We start from the raw sequence: 23,908 nt of genomic DNA on the forward strand, positions 1-23,908 counted from the left end.
ACCATTCGCCAAAAATGTTTTTAATACCAGCGGTAACCGGCCAAGCGCCGGGCAAAAAACTATCTTCGAATAAAAGACAGTCACCGGAGGAGTTAAAGGAGAGTGACAGGGAGCATGAGAAGAACAGGGAGAGAACGTTTCAGCCAGCTTGATCGATGGAGTTGGCTTCAATATGATGATATAAACAAGGTCTTTAGTCGGCTCCGTACATCAATGCCGACCTATGCTGACAAGTAAGTGAAGAGTAGAACATATATAAAAGCTATTCGCTATCGGGAAATGTCCCAGCAGTTTAGGATAATGAAGGTTCTAATCTAATCTATTACTAGGGCATTACATTAATGACAGGAAGACAGAAAGCGCATTATACAAATAATAATACCATAGCAGAAAAGTCACCCTCCTTTTTTTCTTTTAACAATGAACACAATATAATTATTTTAATAAACCAAATATGAACAATGAGGGAAATGAGGAAGAACTGATGATTCAAATGTTGTAGTACAAGTAGTTTGTAATGTAGTTTGTGCATAAATGACTATTGCAACAAATGTGTTTATTTCCTTCATTATTAGTAGATTTGTTTGAACGAATGCTCCGGGCCAGTGGAAATGTACCCTTAATGTCTACCCCGGCCTCCAAAAAGGACATCATACCGTTTCCAAACCTAACTGTGCCGTACAAATCATTGAAATGTCTGTGAGTTTTGGCTTTACGCTGTGCACACTCCCGCGAGGTGCAGCAGCCATGCATAACACAGCCATGCATAACACCGCACATGTGAACTGGCCTATTCATATCACCTGTGTTGGCTTTATGTTTTTGGTCAAACATTTATTTGTTTCACATTTGCATTGATGTAATCAATATTTTTTCTGATTTAATTTAATAAAAATAATAATAATTTTCGGGGAAAAAAAAAACATATTTCTTGGGGGTGCTTAGGGGGTGCTTTGGCAATCGTGGGGGGTGCTTCGGCACCCCCTAGCTCCCCCTGGCGCCGCCCCTGTGCACAAGACTTGTGCAAATCAGTTTTCAATCTTCTTTACAGTTCTTTACACAGATATAGTTATATGAATGCAATGGATTTATAGTATGCACAAGACAATCGTACAACGTACAGCACTAATATGAATGTAACATGGCAAAGATGAATGTGATTTTGAAATTTCTGTGGTCTAATGTGATATTGTTGTTCTTGTTCATGATACATTTTCCTCACATGTAATGTTTTATTGTTGTAATGAATGTGTATTAACAAGATGACCCGTTAAATACATTTTGGGAGCGAAGATTGATGTATTTTTGGCCCAGTGCCCATATATAAGTTTAGTATTGACCAAGTTCAGAGATTTTCATATGTATCAACTGACTTACTGTTGTGTATTTTTGCACAGTTTCAATATGAAAAATAAAATTGATCTATTGCATTTTGGAGGGGAAAAAACGTGTCATGGATTTATTGCATTTTGGGGAAAAAATTATCAGTTTTTAAAATAAATCTTTGAAAATCTAATTCTGGATTTTAATTTGTAATGTTATTATAACCTCAAGATGCTATGTGAAAGTTTGAAACAGAAAATAGTGGTTTTCACTTGCCACTTTTCTTGGTAAAGAAAATACATTTTTACTCAAATTAATCAACATGGATTTATAGCGTTTTGGAACCAAACTCTAATTATTTTGTTCTTGGAATGTCATTTTCGAGCCTGAGACCTGAAAAACAGGCTCAGGGCTAAACAGGTTAAATATGTACGTGTTGTGTTGTGTTGAACAACAGTGTTTCCAACAACAGGAGAACACCTGGCTGCCACAAAACTGTTCCAACAAAGCTGGGACAACAATCTTTCTCTTCTTGCAAGTCACTTACTCGTACAATTATAATATGGAATTTACAACATTTTATAAAATCGTTCAGTGTATGCCCAGCTTTAGGGGACGGTTTCTGGACAGTGGTGTCTGTGGTGTCCCTGACTTCGAAGCAGTAGCCTACTCTTCTTACCACGCGATGGCAGGAATGAGCATAATTTTGGTCAAGAGGAAGTTCACAATCCACGTTTGTCTGGCAGACGTTTGTGACTTCAAAATAAAACACATCAAATCCCCATCCACCATCAACACAGTAATTTGGTGGGAATGTGGGTTGGAGAAATGTCTTGTTGTATAAAGAAATTAAGAATTCATTCAACCAAACGCCCATAAATGATTAATACTGATAACATATTAATAATATATAAATAAATAATAATCAAAACATTAAAAATAAACTAATACAAAAACTTATAGTTAAAAAAGAAAATACAAATGTGTAATAAATACATACAAAATAATAATAACACATTCATTAAAAATGATTATAATAAAACAATTATGATAAAAAAACACAATAAATAAAATTAAACATATACTGTCCTTTACTTTATTTAGTTATTTTTATTTTAACATTTTTATTTTTTATATTACCATGTTTTATTCAATATGCTCCTTAGATATCTTTTTATTTTATTTGTTTCATTATGTTCTCCTTATAGCTTTGTGAAGCACCTTGAGATGACGCTGTTTTTAAAGTGTGCTATATAAATCAAATATATTAGTATTATTATTATATACAAAAACAATCAAATAATAATTCAAAAAATAATAACAGGGAGACAAATGCATGACATTAAACAAATGCAATTATAATTATAATAATGATTATAATGAAATAAATAAATAATAATATAATAGATAATACAATCATAAAAACGAACTTAAAAAAACGATAAGATATTTAATATTAAAAAAAGGTTTTTACTAAAAAAAAAAAAACAGTTAATGAAAATATGAATTAAATACACTTTTAAAAAAAAAAAAAACCTTGATGCAAAAGCCTTTATACCTTAAACAGATGTAAGTGAACTTAAATGTAGAAATATAGAAAATAGAATAGAATTGGAGGGATGAAACCCTCTTTAATGGTCTCACATGCAGAGCACACAGCACACACAGTGACATTTGTTCTCTGCATTTAACCCATAGTACCAGGAGTCTAGTACTAGGAGCAGTGGGCAGCTATTGTACAGCGCCCGGGGAGCAATGGGAGTGGGGTGGTTGTCTGGTGCCTTGCTCAAGGGCACCACGGAAGGGCAGGAGGTGAACTGGGACCTCTCCAAGTACCAGTCCACACTCCATATTTAGGTCTGGTCGGGGACTTGAACCGGCGACCCTACGGCTCACAGTCCAAGCCCCTACTGACTGAGCCGGCCAAATATATTAAAGATATATAATAATGTGTGTTCTGTTTTATTCTCAACTTTATGAATTTATTTATACATTCATTTATTTGTTTCCATATTTATTTATTATTTGATGTATTTATTTATTTATTCGTCTATTTATTTATTCCTGTATTTATTCATTTATTTATTTATTGCCTTATTTATTTATGTATTCATGTTTTTATTCATACATTTATTTATTTATACGTCATGTTCCGTCCTCCATATAAGTGAGAGCTTGAGCTCCTCAGCAAGCTCAGTGTAGGAAGGTACCTTTACTTGTAACAGAGTATTCCTACACTCTGGTACTTCTACTTTTACCTAAGTACAAGATCTGAGTACTTCTCCCTCCTCTGAACACGACGGAAACCAAGTTTATGGATTATTACAGGAAATGTATTTTGAAAATCCGACAACCGGAAACTGTGTGGCTAATTTCGGCTAATTTGTCAGGTAACCGCTCTGCTCGTGTGACCTGCTGTGTCCTCTGTAACTCTGACAGCCGGTCATTTAAGGACAACAACATAAACCATGGTTTTTGAGGAGAAGATAATCATGAACGGAGAGCCCGAGGATGTTAGTACATTTGACAGAATTAACACAGCTCTGCCATGCCATGTTAGAAACGTCTGGTAATATTAGCAAGCAGGCTAACTAAGCTGTATCAACACTTAGCATTAGCGAACTTTAACATTCAATCCTCGTCCAGAAACATGAATATTCTTATTATTAATGCAGCAGAATCGTTGTAGTTAGTGGTTGATGAAAGTGTAGTTCATGATAACATTACTGTTAATAATTGTCTGAAGGCTGGAAGTGAGTTATGTGATTGATTTGGTCATTATGTCTGTTTCAGGAGGAAGAAGAAGAAGAAGAGGAGGAAGACATGGTGGTATGTTGTCAAAATACATTATAGCTGCTCTCTGTATAAAGATCAGCACAAGCCTTTTATCACATGTCTTGCATCCTTTTCGTTTGACTTGATATAGTTGATCATTAATTTGGAAGGAGTAAGGGTAAAAACAAGAACTCATTGACAAAGGTGTGTTTAAAGAAAAAAGTGTTCAAGCTGTGGACAATGTTGAGAGCTCCTGTTCTCCCTCTTACATGACTAACAATAAACAGACACCGGGTCACATCAGGACTTGTCCTGTGCCACCCCCCCTTTTCTGATAAAACAAGAATCATTCAACCCTTTCGGTTTCACACTATACCAACATGGATCAAACACTTTCCCAATAAGGGACAGATCACAATATCCTCTTGAGACCCAGAAAGAAAAAGGTTTCAAATCTCCTTTTTTTTTCACACAAGTCTTTACGGTAGTATTAACATAATGACTAACACAAACTAAAACATATATATTTTTATTTTTGTTTTATTGTGTGTCCTTTGTAGAGGGCATCGGGTGTTAATTATGCGAAGCATAGTATACAAACAACATTAACATACAAGTACATTTGGACAACATTAGAGCACAACAACTCAATGCAACACATACTGAGCCCTCTTTTGTAGTACTCCATCCTTTTTTGTGCAGAGATACATCTGACACTTGAGGCACTTGATGTATGTTTCCCCACTGCATCCGTCTGCCATGAACCCTACAGAAACCTACGTGTTAGTTTTGGCCCACAGTGGACTCCATTTGTGTCGTGTAAAATGGGGGAAATAAAAAGTTAGCAAATCCCCATGTCCTCCTCAGAGGATATTCATAAACACATTTAGTTTTAGGTCAAATCATGATTACACTGCTCTGAAACTCATTACACTAACTCCTAAGATGTTCCCTTACTATAATTAATTAAAAATATATTGACCTCACAACACTGGTAATTACAAAATTACAAACTTACCATTTCTCTTTCTATAAATAGTGCTTGTGTTGATGGACGCCATTTTGAAATACAATGCAATTATCTTTTTCAAAGCCACACCCCCACATATGTCATATGTTTGAAAAGCCCAGGATGTCCTCTGTAGAGTACAATTGGAGTTAATGCTGTGGCGTATAACCTCAAAGTAATGGACCAAAAACCAATGTGCACCACAGAGGACAACAATGAATGGGTGGGTCTCTGGAGACAACTGTCATTCAATTAGTTCCACCATGGCTATATTTAAACATTTAAATCACCTACACGTTTATTATTACAGCGATATGACATGTGGATGAAGCTGTCAAAGCGCTGCTGTGTCTTCACCGGTCTCATTAAAAAGCTGCAGCTGATTCAGAGCGCCGCTGCTCGAGTCCTCACCAACACTAAAATAGTGGATCACATCAGTCCAGTTCTGAAGTCTTTACACTGGCTTCCAGTCTACCAAATAATGTATTTTAAAGTACTATTGCTGGTTTATAAAGCACTGAATGGTTTAGGACCAAATTATATTAACGATCTCCAGCAGAAGTATGAACCTTCCAGGAGTCTCAGGTCTTCTGGGACGGGTCTGCTCTCTGTTACAAGAGTCAGAACTAAACATGGCGAAGCAGCGTTTAGTTTTTATGCCCCGACTATCTGGAACAAACTCCCTGAATCGTGCAGGTCCGCTGCAACTGTTAATATTTTAAAATCAAGACTAAAAACGTATCTTTTTGACGCTGCATTTGAGTGAGGTGTTCCTATTCACACTGCAGTATGGCTTTTATTCATGTATTTTGTACCTGTTGTGTTTATTTTATCATCTTTGCTTTTTAAATGCCTGTTTTTTTTTAAATGCCATTTTATAATGTGCTTCTACTGTATTTATTCTTAAATGTCTTTTATTTTATTTTGTAAAGCACTTTGGGTTGCCGTGTGCTGAAAGGTGCTATATAAATAAACTCGCCTTGACACTGATGCTGCCCTTGTCACACCATTGTAAACTCTCTCCACAAACCGTTTTAGCTCTAGTGTAAAACTGATCATCGACTGAATTCCTGTCCTTTGAAGGGCACTACTCGAGGTACATATTCTTATTTCTGAGTATTCTGTTTCAGGACCCTCTTGAAACAATGCGGCTGAAGTGTGCAGAGACGGAGCACTGCGTCCACACTCAGGAGCGTCTGGAGGACTGTGAGACCAGGGTGGGCTCCCGGTCCTCCACGGCGGAGGATTGCACCGAGGAGCTGTTTGACTTCCTGCATGCTCGGGACCACTGTGTAAGTTTATAACAAAATACAACACCAGGAATCCAAGGTTCAGGAGGTGCTTTTTATTAGTCATGCAATAACTTGGCATACATTAATAATGTCAGCAGGGGGCACCAAAGCTCCATTAAAATAGGCCCCTGTTAAGCTCTGTCATTCAGATCAGCCACTAATCAGAATCAGTACCTATCAATATCTGTATTAGTCCCACAGGGGGGAAATGTACATTGTTACAGCAGAAAAGAGCCAAAGCATGCATAAAAAAAGTTACACATTTTACAAAAATACACACCGTGTAACAGTTCTGAGGATTTAGCAGCCAGGTATATATTGCACAGTTTTTAACGGTGTATATATTGCACGCCACATATTGCACATCGTTGCTATTTAACAACAAGAGGTGTTAATAGGCGCTTTCACACCGGAGTACTTTTCCCCCCGAACTAAGCCGATAGGGGGGGGATTTGGTTTCACACCAAAAAGGATCTGGGCCTAGTCCCTAGTTCGCGCAAACCTTCTCACCCCCAGGTAGAGAGAGCGTGGGACACGACGCGTTCCGTAGTATTCGCATATCTGGAACACATACAAAGGCACAAAAACAATCCTACATTAGCTCTACATAACTCCACAAATCCTACATTAGATAGTATGAATAATTGTGATTTACTGAACTTACCATTGCTGTTCTTAGGGCGTGAAAACGCTCATCGTCCTCAGCCATCCTACGGCGAAACATGGCCATAGCGCGTGCATTCCATCGTCCAATCCTTTTCTTAAGGCTTCTTAACCGCCTTCGATTCTGAACTAGCATTGCTATTGCATTCGACTGGTGGCTCCGCATCTGTGTCAAATCCCTAGTTGGCTGAAATAAATCAGGATAACATGATGAGCACAAAAAACACAACTTCAGTCAACTCCATCATGTCTGAGGAAGATGAACAGATGCCTTATGTACGGGCAGTATACGCCGTGAAGTTGTATGCGGCCTGCCAGTAAATGTAAAACGGCTAAGTACTGTGTGTGTGTGTTAAAGTTAAAGGTCTATTGTACTGTTTTTCATCAATATATTATAGGTCTCAGATATATACAAAACATGTCTCTGAAGTGTTTGGCTCCAAATACCAAACAGATCATTGCAGCATTACCCATAATCCAGTGTTTCTCAAACCTTTTTCAATAATGTACTCCCTTCGAATTTTCTTTTCAGCCAAGTACCCCCTGATCAGCCCAAAAACTATTTGTTAGGGACAAAAAGCCTATATAAAGAGGTACAGTACAGCGCTGCACCATCGGAGTCTGATTTATTAAAACAACAACCTTGTAACTGAGAAACACTTAAATGCTACATTTCAAATGTTTACAATCCATCACTAAATTCATGGCAAACCAATTTTAACATCATGCAATAACACTAAGATGACATTAGTTGCATTGAACTGATCTTTTTAATAAGTTGTACTTACAATGTAGTGAGACATGGGCTTGAGCTTCACTGAGAATCTTTGTCATTCTGACAGGGAGGCAAACTGCAGTTATTACACTTCGCGTTTTGAAATATGTTTAACTCAAATAAAATAAATCAAAACAACTGTACACTAATTAAACACATTTAGCTTGAACTGGCTTTAATACTTTCTTTATGGTATTCAAATTGGGCTCAAGTAGAACCTTTACCCATGTATTTAGCTAGTTCCGAAAGAATAATCAACATTGTGCACAACAAGATAAAGCACGATAACACCTATCAGCTGACGCCAACAGGCAGGAGCAGGGAGACACAACACAGAGCACTGCAGCCCAAGGTTACAGGCTGCTCTGACAAATATAAATCATATACTGGTTTGTTTAACACCTTTATGTTTACCACATCATTCCATATTTTGTTTTTTCATAGTTTTGATGTCTTCATCTACATTAATTATTAAGTATTAATCTACAATGTAAAAAATAATCGAAATAAATAAAAACCTTCGAATGAGAAGGTGTGTCCAAACTCTTGACTGGTACTGTATGTGATCAAAGGTTTTCAAATGCTGCAGCAACTGTCATGGTGTGTGTGTGTGTGTGTGTGTGTGTGTGTGTGTGTGTGTGTGTGTGTGTGTGTGTGTGTGTGTGTGTGTGTGTGTGTGTGTGTGTGTGTGTGTGTGTGTGTGTGTGTGTGTGTGTGTGTGTGTGTGTGTGTGTGTGTGTGTGTGTGTGTGTGTGTGTGTGTGTGTGTGTGTGTGTGTGTGTGTGTGTCCTAGCATTACTATACTTGTGGGGACCTAAATCTGTTTACATAGTCACGTGTGGGGACTCGCCTCCCTTATGGGGACAAATTGGAGGTCCCCATGAGGGGAATCATTAATTTTAGGGTGAAGATTTGGTTAGGATTAGGATTAGGATTAGGGTTAGGGTTAGGCAAGTGTTGGTTGTGGTTAAGGTTAGGATAAGTCTCCAGGAACTGCATGTAAGTCAATGTAATGTCCCCTGAAGTGGTGTGTGTGTGTGTGTGTGTGTGTGTGTGTGTGTGTGTGTGTGTGTGTGTGTGTGTGTGTGTGTGTGTGTGTGTGTGTGTGTGTGTGTGTGTGTGTGTGTGTGTGTGTGTGTGTGTGTGTGTGTGTGTGTGTGTGTGTGTGTGTGTGTGTGTGTGTGTGTGTGTGTGTGTGTGATTCACATATCACATTTGAGGAATGTGTTTTACAAAATACTCAAGCAAGTGTCCCATGATACAAACTTGAATGTTTTTCAGTAAAGTCTCTCCTGCTACGTTGTTTCAAAAAGCATTACAGGATTGTATATAGCTTTCCTTCTTAAGAAAACATTGTGCTCTTATATTGTAGAAAGAATGAATTGTCTTCCCTAAAGAGTTACAAGTATAGCTTTACTGCTCATAGCTGGCTTTTCACAATAATGTACCTGGTGGGCACATGCTGCAACTATAAGCACCTTTACATCTAATTACCAGGCATGAGAATCACTCACCTTTCGGCGAAATTCGCCGTTTTGAATCCAAAATAGGTCGTTTGTGTGATTCATGTAGATCTGCAATAAAAATATTTTAGGGGTATGGGGGGGGGGGTCTGGGACCCGGAGTAATCTGCGGCCGCGAGCTGTTATGTGCCATCATGACACGCATGGTGTTCTTTTTTTATATATTATAATGCAGCGCGAGCTGTGTGCTCGAGTCTTCCTGCCTGTCGGCTCTGCTGCTCCGCGATGATGGTCTAGCTTCAGCAGCCACATTAGCTACGGGTGCGTTTGTTAATATTAACTGTGCGGTCCGGAGTCACTGTGGCACAGACTGGACCGCTGGTGAACAGCTGTTAGAACGGGCCGCTCAGGTGTTCAGAGCAGAGCTCCCTGTCGGAGCGCAGAGCGTGATGTGCACTGAAAAGTTTTTCTGTCGCAATATTATCGTTGAGCTAGCTAGCTAGCATACATTGTCATTATCTGCTAACGTTAGCTTTAGCCTTCGTTTTCTAATAGTTTTTTTTTCATAGGCGATAAACGGAGGTGGTATAAGTATAGATCTTGTACTTGAGTAAAAGTAGAAGCACTCAGATCTTGTACTTTATTAAAAGCAGAAATACTCAGATCTTGTACTTGAGTAAAAGCAGAAGTACTCAGGTCTTGTACTTGAGTAAAAGTAGAAGTACCAGAGTGTAGGAATAGGAATACTCAAAATATAGTGAAAGTAGCGACAGTAAAAGTAGTCGTTGTGCAGATTGGTCCATTTCAAAATAATATATATGATATGTTTTATAATGATTGATCATGAAAGTGTTCTCAATGCTGGTAAAGGTGCAGCTAGTTTGAATGAATTTGTATTCTGCAGGGTAGCTTGTGGATTTACTCCAGGTGGAACTAAAGTCTGATTCAACACTTGATTAGATTTCACATCATTCATCCAGATCTGTGAAGTAACTAAAGGTATTAAATACATGTAGTGGAGTACAAGTACACCATTTACCTATGAACTGTAGAGGAGAAGAAGAACAAAGTAGCAAAACATTGAAATACTTAAATAAAGTACAAGTATCTCAAAATTGTACCCAAGTACTTGAGTTTATGAATTGAGTTACTTTACACCAGATGCCATAAAGATAGAAAGACTCAGCCTTAAACAGAGGCATGACAATAGATTTTCAAAATGCTCAACAGTGCTGCCAAAATTATAAACTGACTGCTACACAATTAAAATAAATGCTTTTATATATTTCTATTAGATGTGACTCTTTACCATTTCTGTTATTATTAACACTGCTGCTTTAGTTGTTTTGATTGCTAAAATCCTCTGTTATTCCTAATTTTAAAGCCGATATTCCGTGGGGTCGGGGGGCTCGGGTCCTTGTCACCTTTTCCATACCTGATGAGTTTGCATCCCTGATAATACTTAGTAAGGAGGTCATAATATTTTTGACTCATGGCTGAAGTTAAGTTTCTCCAGCTCTCCCCAGGTTGGCAAAAAAATGCATCTCAAAATGCATCAGACTGATGCTTTAAAATATGGAATATTCAAAATGTTCTTCCGGAGGAGCATGCCCCCAGACCCCCCTAGAGGGATAATATCCTTCTCACCTTTTTCACCCCTGACCCGTTTTCATGCCTCAATTACCAAAAGGTTTTATTGACACACAAACTGTCATCTATTTTTCCTGTCCATTTTATCTAACAGCATACTGCACAGAAGAGACTGTACTGTACTAAAACATTGTCAAAATGTGCTTTGAATTACCATTGTCTTTGCATTTGATTCACACATAAAGAATTCAGCAGTTAAAGAGCCTGTGACACCATCCCAACAACTGTTGTGCAATGAAATATTGGGCTACTAGTAATCTCGAACCGTCAGTTTAAAAAAGAAAAAGCGATACCGTTTCGTTAAATATCAATAATTTCGAACATCGCGGGGAAATTCCTTCGACTCATTTTGAAGTTTTGGGGGAAGCCGGAAGTGACGTCAATGCGGGAACGCTTCGAGAGCCAAACACGGACAAAGTGTGTTGTGTCATGCGTAGAAATGGTGAATTACTGAGATTAGGCACGTTAATAACGTTTTAATGAAGTTGACTACAGTATATTCATATTTGTCAGTGCTTTCATGTCAATTCGGCGACATAAACATAAATGATCGTGGTGAAGATGATGATTACATTAGGATTAAAAATCGGGAGTGAGAGCTGCTGAATTTCCTCCCGTCGGATGTGATATAAAAACAAATCGATTATTTTTGTGGTTATAAACTCAAGTGGATGAAACTACATTTATTAGTGCTTTCATGTCAATTCGGCGAACATATGATACATTAAATGATGATTGAGGATGATGATTAAAAATCGTTTGTTTGAGCCGGTCTGCATTTCCTGATGAGAAAACAAACCGATGCTTTTTGTAGTTGTAGTACACCAACGTGGATTAAACGTGTGGTTTTTTACCACAATGTTGGGGAAATTAATGGATAAAATGCACGGATTATTATTATTATTCCCACTCCGATCGGGACACTAGGTCCACCGTTTCCCCGCAGCGAGGCTCCCCCCGTTGACAGTTTACGTGGGCTGGGTGCAGTGGCGGACTGGCCATCGGGACGAATCCCGATGGGCCGGTACCGAAATGGGCCGGTCGGTTAAGTAACTAGCACATCCCCCATAGGCGGCGCGTGAGGCTCAGGTTTGAGAAGGCTAAATAACTTATTTTACCTGACGCTGCCCGCCTCCGGCGTCTATAGAAGAGATCAACTCAGTGTGCGGAGTTTAAATCTCTCAAGTCATATTACAGGATAAAGGAAATACAGTTTAAACTGCCGTATGCAGAGAAGATGCCGACGTGTCGCACTTATCATTCATATTACATCATCAATCAGATCATCGATCATATAATATCATAATATATCATATATTTCCTTATCTGAGTCAGCTTCTCCAGCCTCATCTGGCCGTGCAACACTCACAGTGTCACAGACTGGATGCAGAAGTATTATTTAACACATTATGTTGACGAAACACTCGAGACAAATGTAATTAAAGTCAGATCCACTCGTGTCTTAGACGTGAACGCGCTCTCAGCTGGAGAGAGAAACCCTGGCTTGATTTACCGAGTTGATAACCAGCGTCGTAGGACCGCTTAGCGAGATCTCGTTTGTTAGTTTGTTGTTGTTAGTTTGTTTGTTACTCAAACATATCCAGGGTCTGTTGAACTGGCTTCGTAGTACAGGGCACAGGTGGCTAGCAGCGCTAATGTCAAAGACACAGACATTATACATTATATTTGTATTTTACATCCCCCGCTCCCCCCGTTGACAATTTACTAGCGGTACCGAAGTGGGCCGGTCGAGAGTCCCGGGATGATTTTTAGTCCCAGTCCACCACTGGCTACATGACCATATGATCACCCATATTGACGCACCTCATTCCTAAACTTAGAAGATACAACATAAACCGATCCTTCAGCCTCATATGAGCTCTCAGACACGTTCAACATTAACCTGTCATCGCTGTCTGAGCTTGCTGCAGATGCTGGGATCCTGGACGGTGCAGCTGGAGCGCTGTGCCCGCAATGACGTCACCCATCATTTGGCGAGACTTGAAGAATCCGCGAGAAGATCCAGAAAATTGTCAACATTGAAGGCAGATTAATGGTTATCAAAGTACAAATATCCAAAATCAGTTCAGTAACGGTTTTCAAGGGGACAATATGTACTCAAATTGATGGGTTTGGATGATGGGGGAAAACCGTGTCACAGGCTCTTTAAGTAATGCTGAAATAAGATAATACGATACGATAATACTTTATTGGTCAGATCAAGTCTGAAATGTGACTTGCATCACAGCAGCTCCATGTCCAACACCAACATAGACACATAAGAAAAGCCTTTATGGATCCCAAGATGGGAAATGTGTGCCATATGTTACTAGCTGTCATTTTAAAGCAAAATTGTGTTTAACTTGCAACATTAATTGCACTTTTTTCTGCTTTTAACTGTATGTTGTATTTTTATATTAATGAATTCCCTCATGTCCTCTTTAGGTGTCACACAAACTGTTCCACTCGGTGAAATGAAGTCCTACCTGACTGTTCAATTATTGTATTGTGAAGAGAACATGGTTTTAAAATATCCATATGTGGATCTGCTGTATGTTGAAAATTAAAATGTAAACTATAATGTATCTGCTTTTGTGAATAAACAGGATATTTAACAAGGTAGTCTGAGTCAAAATGTCAATAAAGTGGACGACGTGAAAACCTTATCTCGGTGTCAAAGGTTTGTCATATAACACTAAGCTTTGGATAATTTATTCTTTTAAAGCTAAATCAAAGTAATCTGTAAAATATTAAGCCATAAATGTGCTTTTATCGTCTTCTGCACACATCACTATTGGCTTAGAGCCTAGACAGAAGAGGGAGTAAAGAAACAATTATGTAACTCCAACACGGAAATACACTCGAGCAGATATGGGCTGAATTCGAATAGTCCATTTAGCTTAGGAACCTTCCTAAAGGAGTGAAATGACCCGGAAGTCCCTCAGTGGCAGCCATGATAAGTGCCGTTCGAATTCTCTAGAATGATGAGAATGATAGGAAAGGAGGTTTCAAACTTCCTTTATAACCTCCTTTAGCTTAGGAACCACTGGACCTCCCTAACCGAAAGGAGAGGAGAAAATGCTGCCCCACAATGCCTTGCAGCCGCAGCATTTGCTGTCACTCAACAGTCGGCCGTTCACGGAAACAACCGATTATGACCGAGAAATAATATCATGAAAGTTACGGTGCTTATTAAGTATTTTAAAACATAGGTGGTAAGTTGCCAAAGTGCTTTGTTCTGAACGTTCATCAGTATTATAATCAAAAAGAGAAATATGAACGTTAGTTTTTACTGAAATTATCAAATAAAGTCAACATTTCACAGTCTTTACTGAGCTGTGTGGGGTTTGTTCAACTTTTAAAAGATGTTTGAATGGTGATATACACAGTGATAGATGTTAAGGACTAACGTTTATAATAAATACATTTGTATTTATTTTAAGATCTTTAGTTCATACAATCATACGTATTGGGATCATTGGTATTAATGTGGACCGGAGGGAGAGGGTGATGAGCATAAGTTTCACTTTCCTTTTTTATTTCAATTCCAACTTGGTCATGAAGAATATGTTTCTCTGTTGTCCACGTTCATAAAGCAAAGCAGCAGCATCAGAGCACGGTGCAGAGTCTCTAGATGAGTTCACAGTAGTCCCTCGTTCTTATTAAACATCCATGTTGTAGTCCGCTATAGAAAACTGTGGTTTCCATAGTTCCCCCACAGCAGCAGACGCACATTCATGACGTCCGCTGGCGCATCATAAACACGTCGGATAGTGAAAGTGCATTCGGATTCTCTAAAGTACCGGGCTGCAGTCGGATAGTTTAAAAATCAGCTCCTAAGTTCTAACCCTATCGTCTATTCCTTGACCTCTGAGTGAAACGTCACGGGGTTAAGGGATAGTGGATAGGAGAATTCAAAAGGACTTAGGAGAAGAGACTGCGGTACTTTAGAGAATCCGAATGCACTTTCACTATCCGACGTGTTTATGATGCGCCAGCGGACGTCTTTGTGTGCGTCTGCTGCTGTGGGGAAACTATGGAAACCACAGTTTTCTATACAGCGGACTACAACATGGATGTTTAATAAGAAGGAGGGACTACTGTAAAGTCATCTAGAGACTCTGCACCGTGCTCTGATGCTGCTGCTTTGCTTTATGAACGTGGACAACAGAGAAACATATTCTTCATGACCAAAGTTGGAATTGAAATAAAAAAGGAAAGTGAAACTTCTGCTCGTCTCCCTCTCCCTCCAGTCCACATTAATACTAATGATCCCAAAGATTGTATGAACTATGAAAAGATCTTAAAATCAATACAAATGTATTTATTATAAACGTTAGTCCTTAACATCTATCACTGTGTATATCACCATTCAAACATCTTTTAAAAGTTGAACAAACCCCACACAGCTCAGTGAAGACTGAAATGTTGACTTTATTTGATCATTTCAGTAAAAACTAAGGTTCCTAAGCTAAATGGACTATTCGACTTCAGCCCCGCAGTCTCTTCTCCTAAGTCCCTTAACCCCGTGACGTTTCACTCAGAGGTCAAGGAATAGACGATAGGGTTAAAACTTAGGAGCTGATCTTTGGACAATTCGACTGCAGCCATGGTACCTACACCGGCAGCAACACACAACAAAGAATTTCCGAAACTAAACTAAGTGTTTTTATTTATTTATTAAAATTATAACTACAATCCGAAAAAACAGGGGAAGCCTGGCTTTTTTTCAGGAGAAAACGCCACTGGTGTAATTGCCTCTGTCTCAGATCCTGAGGGATTTATGAACAATGTCAAGTTCCCTCTGAAGACCTGAGTCTCTTCGCTGCCTCTTAAAGCTTAATGCTCCCTGACTGAGTGGCACAGCGGGAGCCACACACTCTCTCTCTATGTGCCACAGATAATGCTAAGAATAACCTCTCAATTCCAGCTCCCCTCCTCGCCTCATGTACCCTCCTTCCTCCGCCGCTCGCACACGGCCATTCCCATTCAATGACACTGCGGAGCAAACGTGGGCGATTGTAATGGGAAAAGCCAACATTGTCCCTAATGGTTTCCCATCCCAGGAGTTTTAAAACATATGTAAATGTATGTAAACCCAACAGAAACACATATTTACAATAGCACGGGGTAATCACAATATGACGACACGGTGCGCCGGCCTTGTAGATGGAGGCGCCATGTGTCATTAGTCTCCTTTATCTCTTTTCTGTTTCCTGTAAAAGCATCGGGACAACAATCACTCACACTCTCTGGCACAGTGATGGAGAGGAAGAGAGGAAGAAGAAGGACAGAGGTTTTGTGAACCCCACAGATGCCATGAAGGTGCACTCTATAAGCTCCTTTTGTTAAACACTCCTTATCAACACATGTTAACTGTGCAGGATTTAAATACTATAAATATCAACTTATAACTGGTACACCAAAAGAAACCATTACAAGTGATGTGACAGGTGAGCAGAGGAAGGAACGCAGGATTATTTCTTACCTGTACAGAGTGCATTATCGATGTCTGGTACCAACCTCTCTCTCTAGGTCGTCCTCAGACGAGCCCTCCATCGTCGCTACCAGTCATCCCGGTTCTCCGTATAGGATTTTTGGGATGACTTTGTTCTTTGTGGTTGGCTTTACTATGCTGATTAAGGACTGGGGGCGCAACTCCTCTCAGTCCTGGTTCTTAGTTCAGAGTGTCCTTCTCCTAGATGGGCTTTATGCCTATGAGCCCCATCTGCCCGGGGAGCATTGTCGGGAACGGTGCCTTGCTCAGGGACACCTCGGTAGCACTTGGTCTTGCCGGGACTTGAACTGGTGACTTGAACTCCCAGTTGCCAAGCCAACTCCCTATCGACTTCGCCACCACCGCCTAAACCACATTTCAACATTTCTATTTTTGGAAACCAATAATAGCAATGGTTTACTTGTGAGAAATCAGTCATTTTATTGTATTTTTTGTCATCACATCACAGAAATCTGTCAATTCTTGTAAAAAAGACACATACTGTATGAATTAGGTGCCAACATTATTCATTATAAACCCTAACTCACAAAACATTGTGTGTGTGGTTGCTATGCACTGTTTGCATAACGCTGTTGTGAGGTCAATTTATTTTCCAGCATGTATTTCATTCTCATGCAATATTATGTTAAACATTATGCCAACTGAAAAAACACTGTTTCATGTTCAATGTTCAGGATGCTGAATGTTGCCGAAACACCCTATAATCAAGCCTGTCGATGTCAGTAACACTGTTCATTTCAATCAATCAATGTTTATTTATATAGCCCAATATCACAAATGTTACATTTGTCTCAGTGGTCTTCACAGTTTGTACAGAATATCAGTATGACAATACGACACCCTCTGTCCTTAGACCCTCACATCGTACAAGGAAACACTCCCGGAGAAAACCCACATTTAAAAGCAGTAAAAGCTAAGTTCCTGTTTTAGGAACAAGACAAATTAAAAACAATGTTAACGAACAGATAAACAAAGAAGGTGTACCGTTTTCAAATCAGTAAACATGAATATCCCCTTTAACATTTATCAAATCTTAATTATGGATCTAAAAAAGCCAATGAGCAGAAAATGCCTGAGTTAATCCTTATATAGCAGAACAGTGAAACTCCTAATATTAAAGCACTTCTTATACTCAACTTCCTTCTCCCAAACATTGATTGTGTTTTTCCTCATACTTCTTCTGTGTCCTCCTTTACGCTTTGCTCTGTTTGACCAGCTGCTCCACCTCCTTCATGAGGCGCAGGCACAGCTCGTCCTGCCACGGCAGAGTGACGCACTGCACCCCACGGGCAGACCTCGCCTCCACACACTGCCTGAACACAAACACACCATCCAGTCAGAGAACCACTAAAGTCTCCTGCCTCCATCTACTGACCAACTGCAGAACTACGGCTTCACACTGAAGGTTTTTACAAGTGCTGTATGGAACAACTGTTGTGTAAGTCACATCAGAGTGTCTTACCTGTTTGAAGAGCTTGTCCCACTGATCCTGATAAACGCCTTTTATAGTGCTTCAGTTCCTCCTCATCCTCTGCATTCACAGTGGAAACAGGAACAACTCCGGCAGGAAATTGTAGGAGATTGAAAAGCAGCGTGTAAGACGCAGCGCCTGGAAGGACAGATAATAGGTTATTCACCAGGTTACAGAAGAAGAGGAGGAAGTAATATTATTGTTGTTGTTGTTGCAGAGAGATAGCTCTTTTGCTAATACAACAGCATTGCCCTCTCTACTATCAAGTATCAGCCAAAACTGAATATCATTGATACAAATATGAGGAAAAACCTTTGAATGAATGGACGGATACTATTACACCATATAAGCCTTTATTTATATAGCCTTCCTATGAAGTGTTTTAAAGTTCAATAATTAACACAGATAATATTTCTCCTTTTTGTCTCGGACATTAAATCATCCTGTATATGTATATTTACATATATTTACTGGGTTCAAATATGGTCCACCGGTAGAGATTTGGCAATCATTATGCCACAAATCAATTATCCTAGCAAGGTAACAATATTTAAAGAGGCCCTATTATGCTTTACAGGATTATCCCTTTCCTGTACTGTGTAATATTTGATTTTTTTAAGTGTTTTATTAAGTTACGTTTTATTGAACTTAAAGTGGACCTATCATGCTATATTTGAAAAATATATTGTAGGGCCATATCTATATAAAACATGTCTGTGAAGTTTTTTTTTCAAAATACCAAACAGATCACCCATTGTAGCCATGCCTCATACTGCTCAAACCCCTCTTTTGCAGCCCTGTTAAGCCCCTGTCACACTGTCCCGAAATTGACCACCCGATGGACACACGAATATGGAATTGTGAATTTCGCACGAAGATGGCCGCGAACCACACACGAAGGCAACATTTACATTACATTTAAGACATACAACTGCAATGAAAGTACCAAAAAACAATTATGTTACAGTACTATGAAACTGTACTGATATCTTCAGAATTTGTTCTTTACTTTATCCGTCTTTATATGTAGAAAATATTACGTTTTCTCTGTAATGTTGTTTCCATAGCAACAACAACTTCTTGTCAACTGTCCTTCAAAATAATATATTATATCCTTTTTAGTTTCACAGAACACAAATTGGGTTATTTACATAATATGTTTACATGATTTTGTTGTGCAATAAAACAACCCGATGGACACACGATAAAGGAAATGTTCAAATTCGGCTGTGATCGTAGCAACATCGGGCCATTCGTGAAGGCATCTTAAGCCATCGTATGATCGCTGGTGGAGTTTCTCAGGCTCCGGCAGCAACTTCGTGAGTGGTGGCAAAATCTTTGGCATGCCAAAAAAATTGCCGAAGGACCTTGCGAAGGTTCATTTTCATGTTGAATTTCTGTGTCCATGTTGCCCTTCGTAAGGCCATCGTGAGGGCATCTTGTTATCATCGGTGCCATCGGGCATTCGCCCCGATCAGAGTGAGGGTGAATGCACCGATGATAACACGAAGATGACACGATTTGACAAGATGCCCTCACGAGTGCCTTACGAAGTTGCCGCTCACGAAGTTGCTGCTGGAGCCTGAGAAACTCCACCGGCGGTCATACGATGGCTTAGATGCCCTCACGAATGGCCCGATGTTGCTACGATCACAGCCGAATTTGAACATTTCCTTTATCGTGTGTCCATCGGGTGTCAATTTCGGGACAGTGTGACAGGGGCTTTAGAGAAACGCAGATTTTAGGTCCTTAGCTTGAAAAAAAGAAAAGAAGAGGAGGCGGAGCTAATGCCTGATCAGAATTCTACCGGAGATAAAGTTAAATTCGGTTGTGATAATACGCCATCCTGTTTAAACCACGTCAAGGATTATTTCTGAGTATGGAGCCCAAATGCCTTTTCTCTTGCGGGTTTATCACAAGGTAAGTTCCTTTTTTTATTTCCTGCTTTTTAAACACATGTGCTCTCCAGTACAGGTTAGCTCTGAGTGTTAGCGAGGCTTGCTAATGTAAACACAGACGAGATTACGTCCAAAACTTGTCAGGCATTGTTTCTGATAGCAACTTTCTGTTGGTCCATGACATCACAGCGGATGGAAATCTGGGTTGCGTTCCAATAATCCAAAAATCAGCTCCTAAATTCAAACCCTATCTCCTATTCCTTGACCTCTGAGTGAAACGTCACGGGGTTAAGGGATAGTGGATAGGAGAATTCAAAAGGACTTAGGAGAAGAGACTGCGGTACTTTAGAGAATCTGAATGCACTTTCACTATCCGACGTGTTTATGATGCGCCAGCGGACGTCATGAATGTGCGTCTGCTGCTGTGGGGGAACTATGGAAACCACAGTTTTCTATAGCGGACTACAACATGGATGTTTAATAAGAACGAGGGACTACTGTAAACTCATCTAGAGACTCTGCACCATGCTCTGATGCTGCTGCTTTGCTTTATGAACGTGGACAACAGAGAAACATATTCTTCATGACCAAAGTTGGAATTGAAATAAAAAATGAAAGTGAAACTTATGCCCGTCCCCCTCTCCCTCCGGTCCACATTAATACCAATGATCCCAATACGTATGATTGTATGAACTAAAGATCTTAAAATCAATACAAATGTATTTATTATAAACGTTAGTCCTTAACATCTATCACTGTGTATATCACCATTCAAACATCTCACACAGCTCAGTAAAGACTGAAATGTTGACTTTATTTGATAATTTCAGTGAAAACTAACGTTCATATTCTCTTTTTGATTATAATACTGATGAACGTTCAAAACAAAGCACTTTGGCAACTTACCACATACGTTTTAAAAAGCTTAATAAGCACCGTAACTTTCATGATATTATTTAATTGGTCATAATCGGTTGTTTCCGTGAACGGCCGACTGTTGTGTGACGCAAATGCTGCGGCTGCAATGCATTGTGGGGCAGCATTTTCTCCTCTCCTTTCGTCAAGGGAGGTCCAGTGGTTCCTAAGCTAAAGGAGGTTATAAAGGAAGTTTGAAACCTCCTTTCCTTTAATTTGGAGAATTGGAACGGCACTTATCATGGCTGCCACTGAGGGACTTCCGGGTAATTTCACTCCTTTAGGAAGGTTCCTAAGCTAAATGGACTATTGGAACGCAACCCGGGATCAGCTCCGTTGTAGCCCCGTTTTTAGAGATTTGGGTACTGACGCTGCGTGAGTTCCCCGACGCACCGGAGACACATATTTATGTATAAAAGACATCACAAAGTGCATTTTGCATGAAAGGTCCCCTTTAAGTATAGAAGTAGTTTGAGTGCCGTACTGGTGAGCTTGCCGCAGTAGAGGTGGTTGTAGGCCGGTCCGGTCACAGGGCACAGCAGAGCGTCTATGTTGCATTTCCTCCACTCTGCTATCGTTTCCTGAATGTAGTCCTAATGAGAACACAATTGAGCAAAACAATGAGAACTTAATGTTCTGCATTCCTAGATGCAAAAGCGTTATTAGCCGACAACTAACAGTACATCAACTGCAGCATGCTGCTTCCACAGATCTGGAATGGATCTAAAAACAAGGCAGACAAAAAAATGTGTTTGTTTTTTGCCCGTCACATGCAATGTAACGAAACCATAAGTGCAAACCGATGACGAACTAAGTTACTTTCTCACCCAACTCCACAGAGACCTTGTAGAACAACGGAAGCCCGAGTAAACTGAAAAACAAAAGCAAGACATAAAAACCGTGCAAATAAAAAATAACTGTTTAAGGAAATATCTACCAAATAAATATTTAAACCAATTTTATACTCAACAACCTTGAGGATATAATGTTAGCCTGTATGCATGTTTGTCAGAGGGTGAGAACTCACAAAGGGCTTGAGCAGAAATGAGAAGGTTTTCTTCAACCATATAGGAAGAGCGTACGGTACAATCTGTGCTTTGAGACAAGGGTCCACAGGGCTGCCCTCTCTGAAACAGAAAATATAAGGGTTCATTAGCACACAACATGATCTGTTTCATAGGGATTGTAACTTGGCTCATTGGTATAGTTAGACAGGTTAAGTTATTTCAACAAGGACCATGCATACAAATTAATCTCAGAAAAGAAAAGATATGAATTATGCCAGATTATATTTTATAGCTAATTTCCATCTGCAAGGTAATTCTAACTCACAGTTTTTGGAGCAGAGTGGTGGCTCCGTCTGCCAGAATACCTCTTATAACCAGTTCAACTAAAGCGTATTCCAGATTCAGATGACGGTAGGGCACCAACTACAGGCACGAATGACAGACAGGGGAAAAGGTAACAGCATTAACAACATAGGGCTCACATCACATATGTTATGTGGCAGTAGATCATACAGTGTCCGTGTGTCTGAGTGGAGAAGTCTTACCGTGTGCCCTGCTGCCTCTAACAGAGCTTTGACCTCTCTGACGCTGCGGGCCATGCTTGGAGACGGTTGTGTGTAGCCGTCGCTTTCTAGGTAACCGATCCGGAGACGTTTGGAGCTCTGGTAAATCTGAGGACAAAAGGTTTTCTTTCTGTCAAATCGATAGCGGGACATCCGAGTGGAAACAATACAAACACAACATGCTTCTTTCTCTCCTCTTCTCTTTCATTATGTGTAGGTATTACTTTTGTTTGTTGTAAATACTTTTGGTATCCACTGTTTTAAAAATTCGAATAAATGTATATTTAAAAAAATGAAATGTAACTAATATATATTTGTAGGAAGCATTTTCTTTAAGTAAGTTTTCCTTTATTTAAAAGCTTTACTTAAGTAGCCTAAAGCAGTTTCTAGGTAAAGGAAAGGTGAACAGTTTGATTCAAAAAGGTTGAAAGGTTTAAAGATTTTAATGTAATTTATACAGCTACAGTGTAGAGTGCTTATTTTCAGATTCCTATCTGTATGTTGTGCCTCTACTGTGACTTATTTCCATGCTTTAATGCTCACAAAGCTCTTTATTTGTTCATACTGCCTGTGCTGCAGCCCAGTCTGCTCTGATTGGTTAGCTGGCCGGCTCTGTTGTGATTGGTCAACCGCTTAGAGATGTCCCGCCCCTTAGCCTATTATGTGAAATGTGTTGGAGCACTGGCCAATAGAAGCATGAGTGTTACATAGTGATGTCATTAAGGTATGGTAGTAAACAAAGTCAGGGGGGGGGGGGGGGAGTGTGTGGAGAGAAACTCCATCTAAAGGGAACTATGGGATTGTAGCCTTAGCAGACCTTTTACATGCACAGAAACCTATATAACACCCTACAGGATAGGAAACCCCAAAAAGCAGAATAAGGCCTCTTGTTAGTGTCAATGTGTCCACAAAGAGTCGTTTGCTCGCAGTCAGAGGGCCAGATCCAGGATTTTTTAGAATCAAGATGAACACAACCATGGATGTTATTGCTTTATGTTTCCCCTGCACATTATAGGTGAACTCATTATTATTAATATAGCGAGCACTTTCCCTGCTGATCTGATCCAATCCTTATTGTTCCTGAAAGAAACTGGTCCGGGGAGTTTTCCAACCTCTTAAACTTTAAAGGAACCAACATATCAAGGTTGTATGTGGATGGGAATAAAGACACTCTTCATTCACTTATCGAGCCGTTAGTAGTTCTGGCAGCACGACCCTACCCTGAGGCAGGCCCGGGCTGGCCATCGGGAGCACCGGGAGGTTTCCCGATGGCCTGGCATGCCAAGTGGCCTGCTGGCCTTAGGATTTTTTTTTTGTATGTATTGTGAACGCAACGCTGCGCAAATGTGGGTCTGACGCTGCCTCATGCCTGTCGGCTCTGCTGCTCCGCGATGATGGTCTAGCTTCAGCAGCCACATTAGCTACGGTGCGTTTGTTAATATTAACTGTGCGGTCCGGAGTCACTGTGGCACAGACTGGACCGCTGGTGAACAGCTGTTAGAACGGGCCGCTCAGGTGTTCAGAGCAGAGCTCCCTGTCGGAGCGCAGAGCGTGATGTGCACTGAAAAGTTTTTCTGTCGCAATAT

At 39.9% G+C, this 23,908-nt stretch overlaps 2 protein-coding genes across 2 annotated transcripts; one reads left to right on the forward strand and one right to left on the reverse strand.

The window, feature by feature from the left end:
* Window positions 1–3,719: 3,719 nt before the first annotated feature.
* On the forward strand, window positions 3,720–13,616 carry uqcrh (ubiquinol-cytochrome c reductase hinge protein). The gene is made up of 4 exons (XM_034081333.2): window positions 3,720–3,836; window positions 4,117–4,152; window positions 6,238–6,399; window positions 13,396–13,616. The coding sequence occupies exons 1-4, from the start codon at window positions 3,792–3,794 to the stop codon at window positions 13,426–13,428; spliced, it is 276 nt and encodes a 91-aa protein (XP_033937224.1). The 5' UTR covers window positions 3,720–3,791; the 3' UTR covers window positions 13,429–13,616.
* Window positions 13,617–17,698: 4,082 nt separating this feature from the next.
* LOC117445509 (fatty-acid amide hydrolase 1-like) lies at window positions 17,699–22,427 on the reverse strand. Its single transcript, XM_071202972.1, has 8 exons — window positions 22,305–22,427; window positions 22,085–22,182; window positions 21,780–21,879; window positions 21,580–21,623; window positions 21,436–21,475; window positions 21,237–21,345; window positions 17,931–18,077; window positions 17,699–17,781 (listed from the first exon to the last, which is right to left on the reverse strand). The coding sequence occupies exons 1-8, from the start codon at window positions 22,356–22,358 to the stop codon at window positions 17,699–17,701; spliced, it is 675 nt and encodes a 224-aa protein (XP_071059073.1). The 5' UTR covers window positions 22,359–22,427.
* Window positions 22,428–23,908: the final 1,481 nt, after the last annotated feature.

The sequence above is a fragment of the Pseudochaenichthys georgianus genome, chromosome 4 (genome assembly GCF_902827115.2).
Source record: "Pseudochaenichthys georgianus chromosome 4, fPseGeo1.2, whole genome shotgun sequence".
In the NCBI taxonomy this organism is placed as follows: Eukaryota; Metazoa; Chordata; class Actinopteri; order Perciformes; family Channichthyidae; genus Pseudochaenichthys; species Pseudochaenichthys georgianus.

Bases quoted from the DNA above. Each gene is read 5' to 3' on its own strand.
- uqcrh (XM_034081333.2), top strand. From the start codon at position 3,792: ATGGTTTTTGAGGAGAAGATAATCATGAACGGAGAGCCCGAGGAT. The intron at 4,153-6,237 runs GTATGTTGTCAA...ATTCTGTTTCAG, and splicing joins AAGAGGAGGAAGACATGGTG to GACCCTCTTGAAACAATGCG. The intron at 6,400-13,395 runs GTAAGTTTATAA...TGTCCTCTTTAG, and splicing joins TGCATGCTCGGGACCACTGT to GTGTCACACAAACTGTTCCA.
- LOC117445509 (XM_071202972.1), bottom strand. From the start codon at position 22,358: ATGGCCCGCAGCGTCAGAGAGGTCAAAGCTCTGTTAGAGGCAGCAGGG. The intron at 22,183-22,304 runs GTAAGACTTCTC...TCGTGCCTGTAG, and splicing joins TAGAGGCAGCAGGGCACACG to TTGGTGCCCTACCGTCATCT. The intron at 21,624-21,779 runs GTGAGTTCTCAC...TTTGTTTTTCAG, and splicing joins CATTTCTGCTCAAGCCCTTT to TTTACTCGGGCTTCCGTTGT.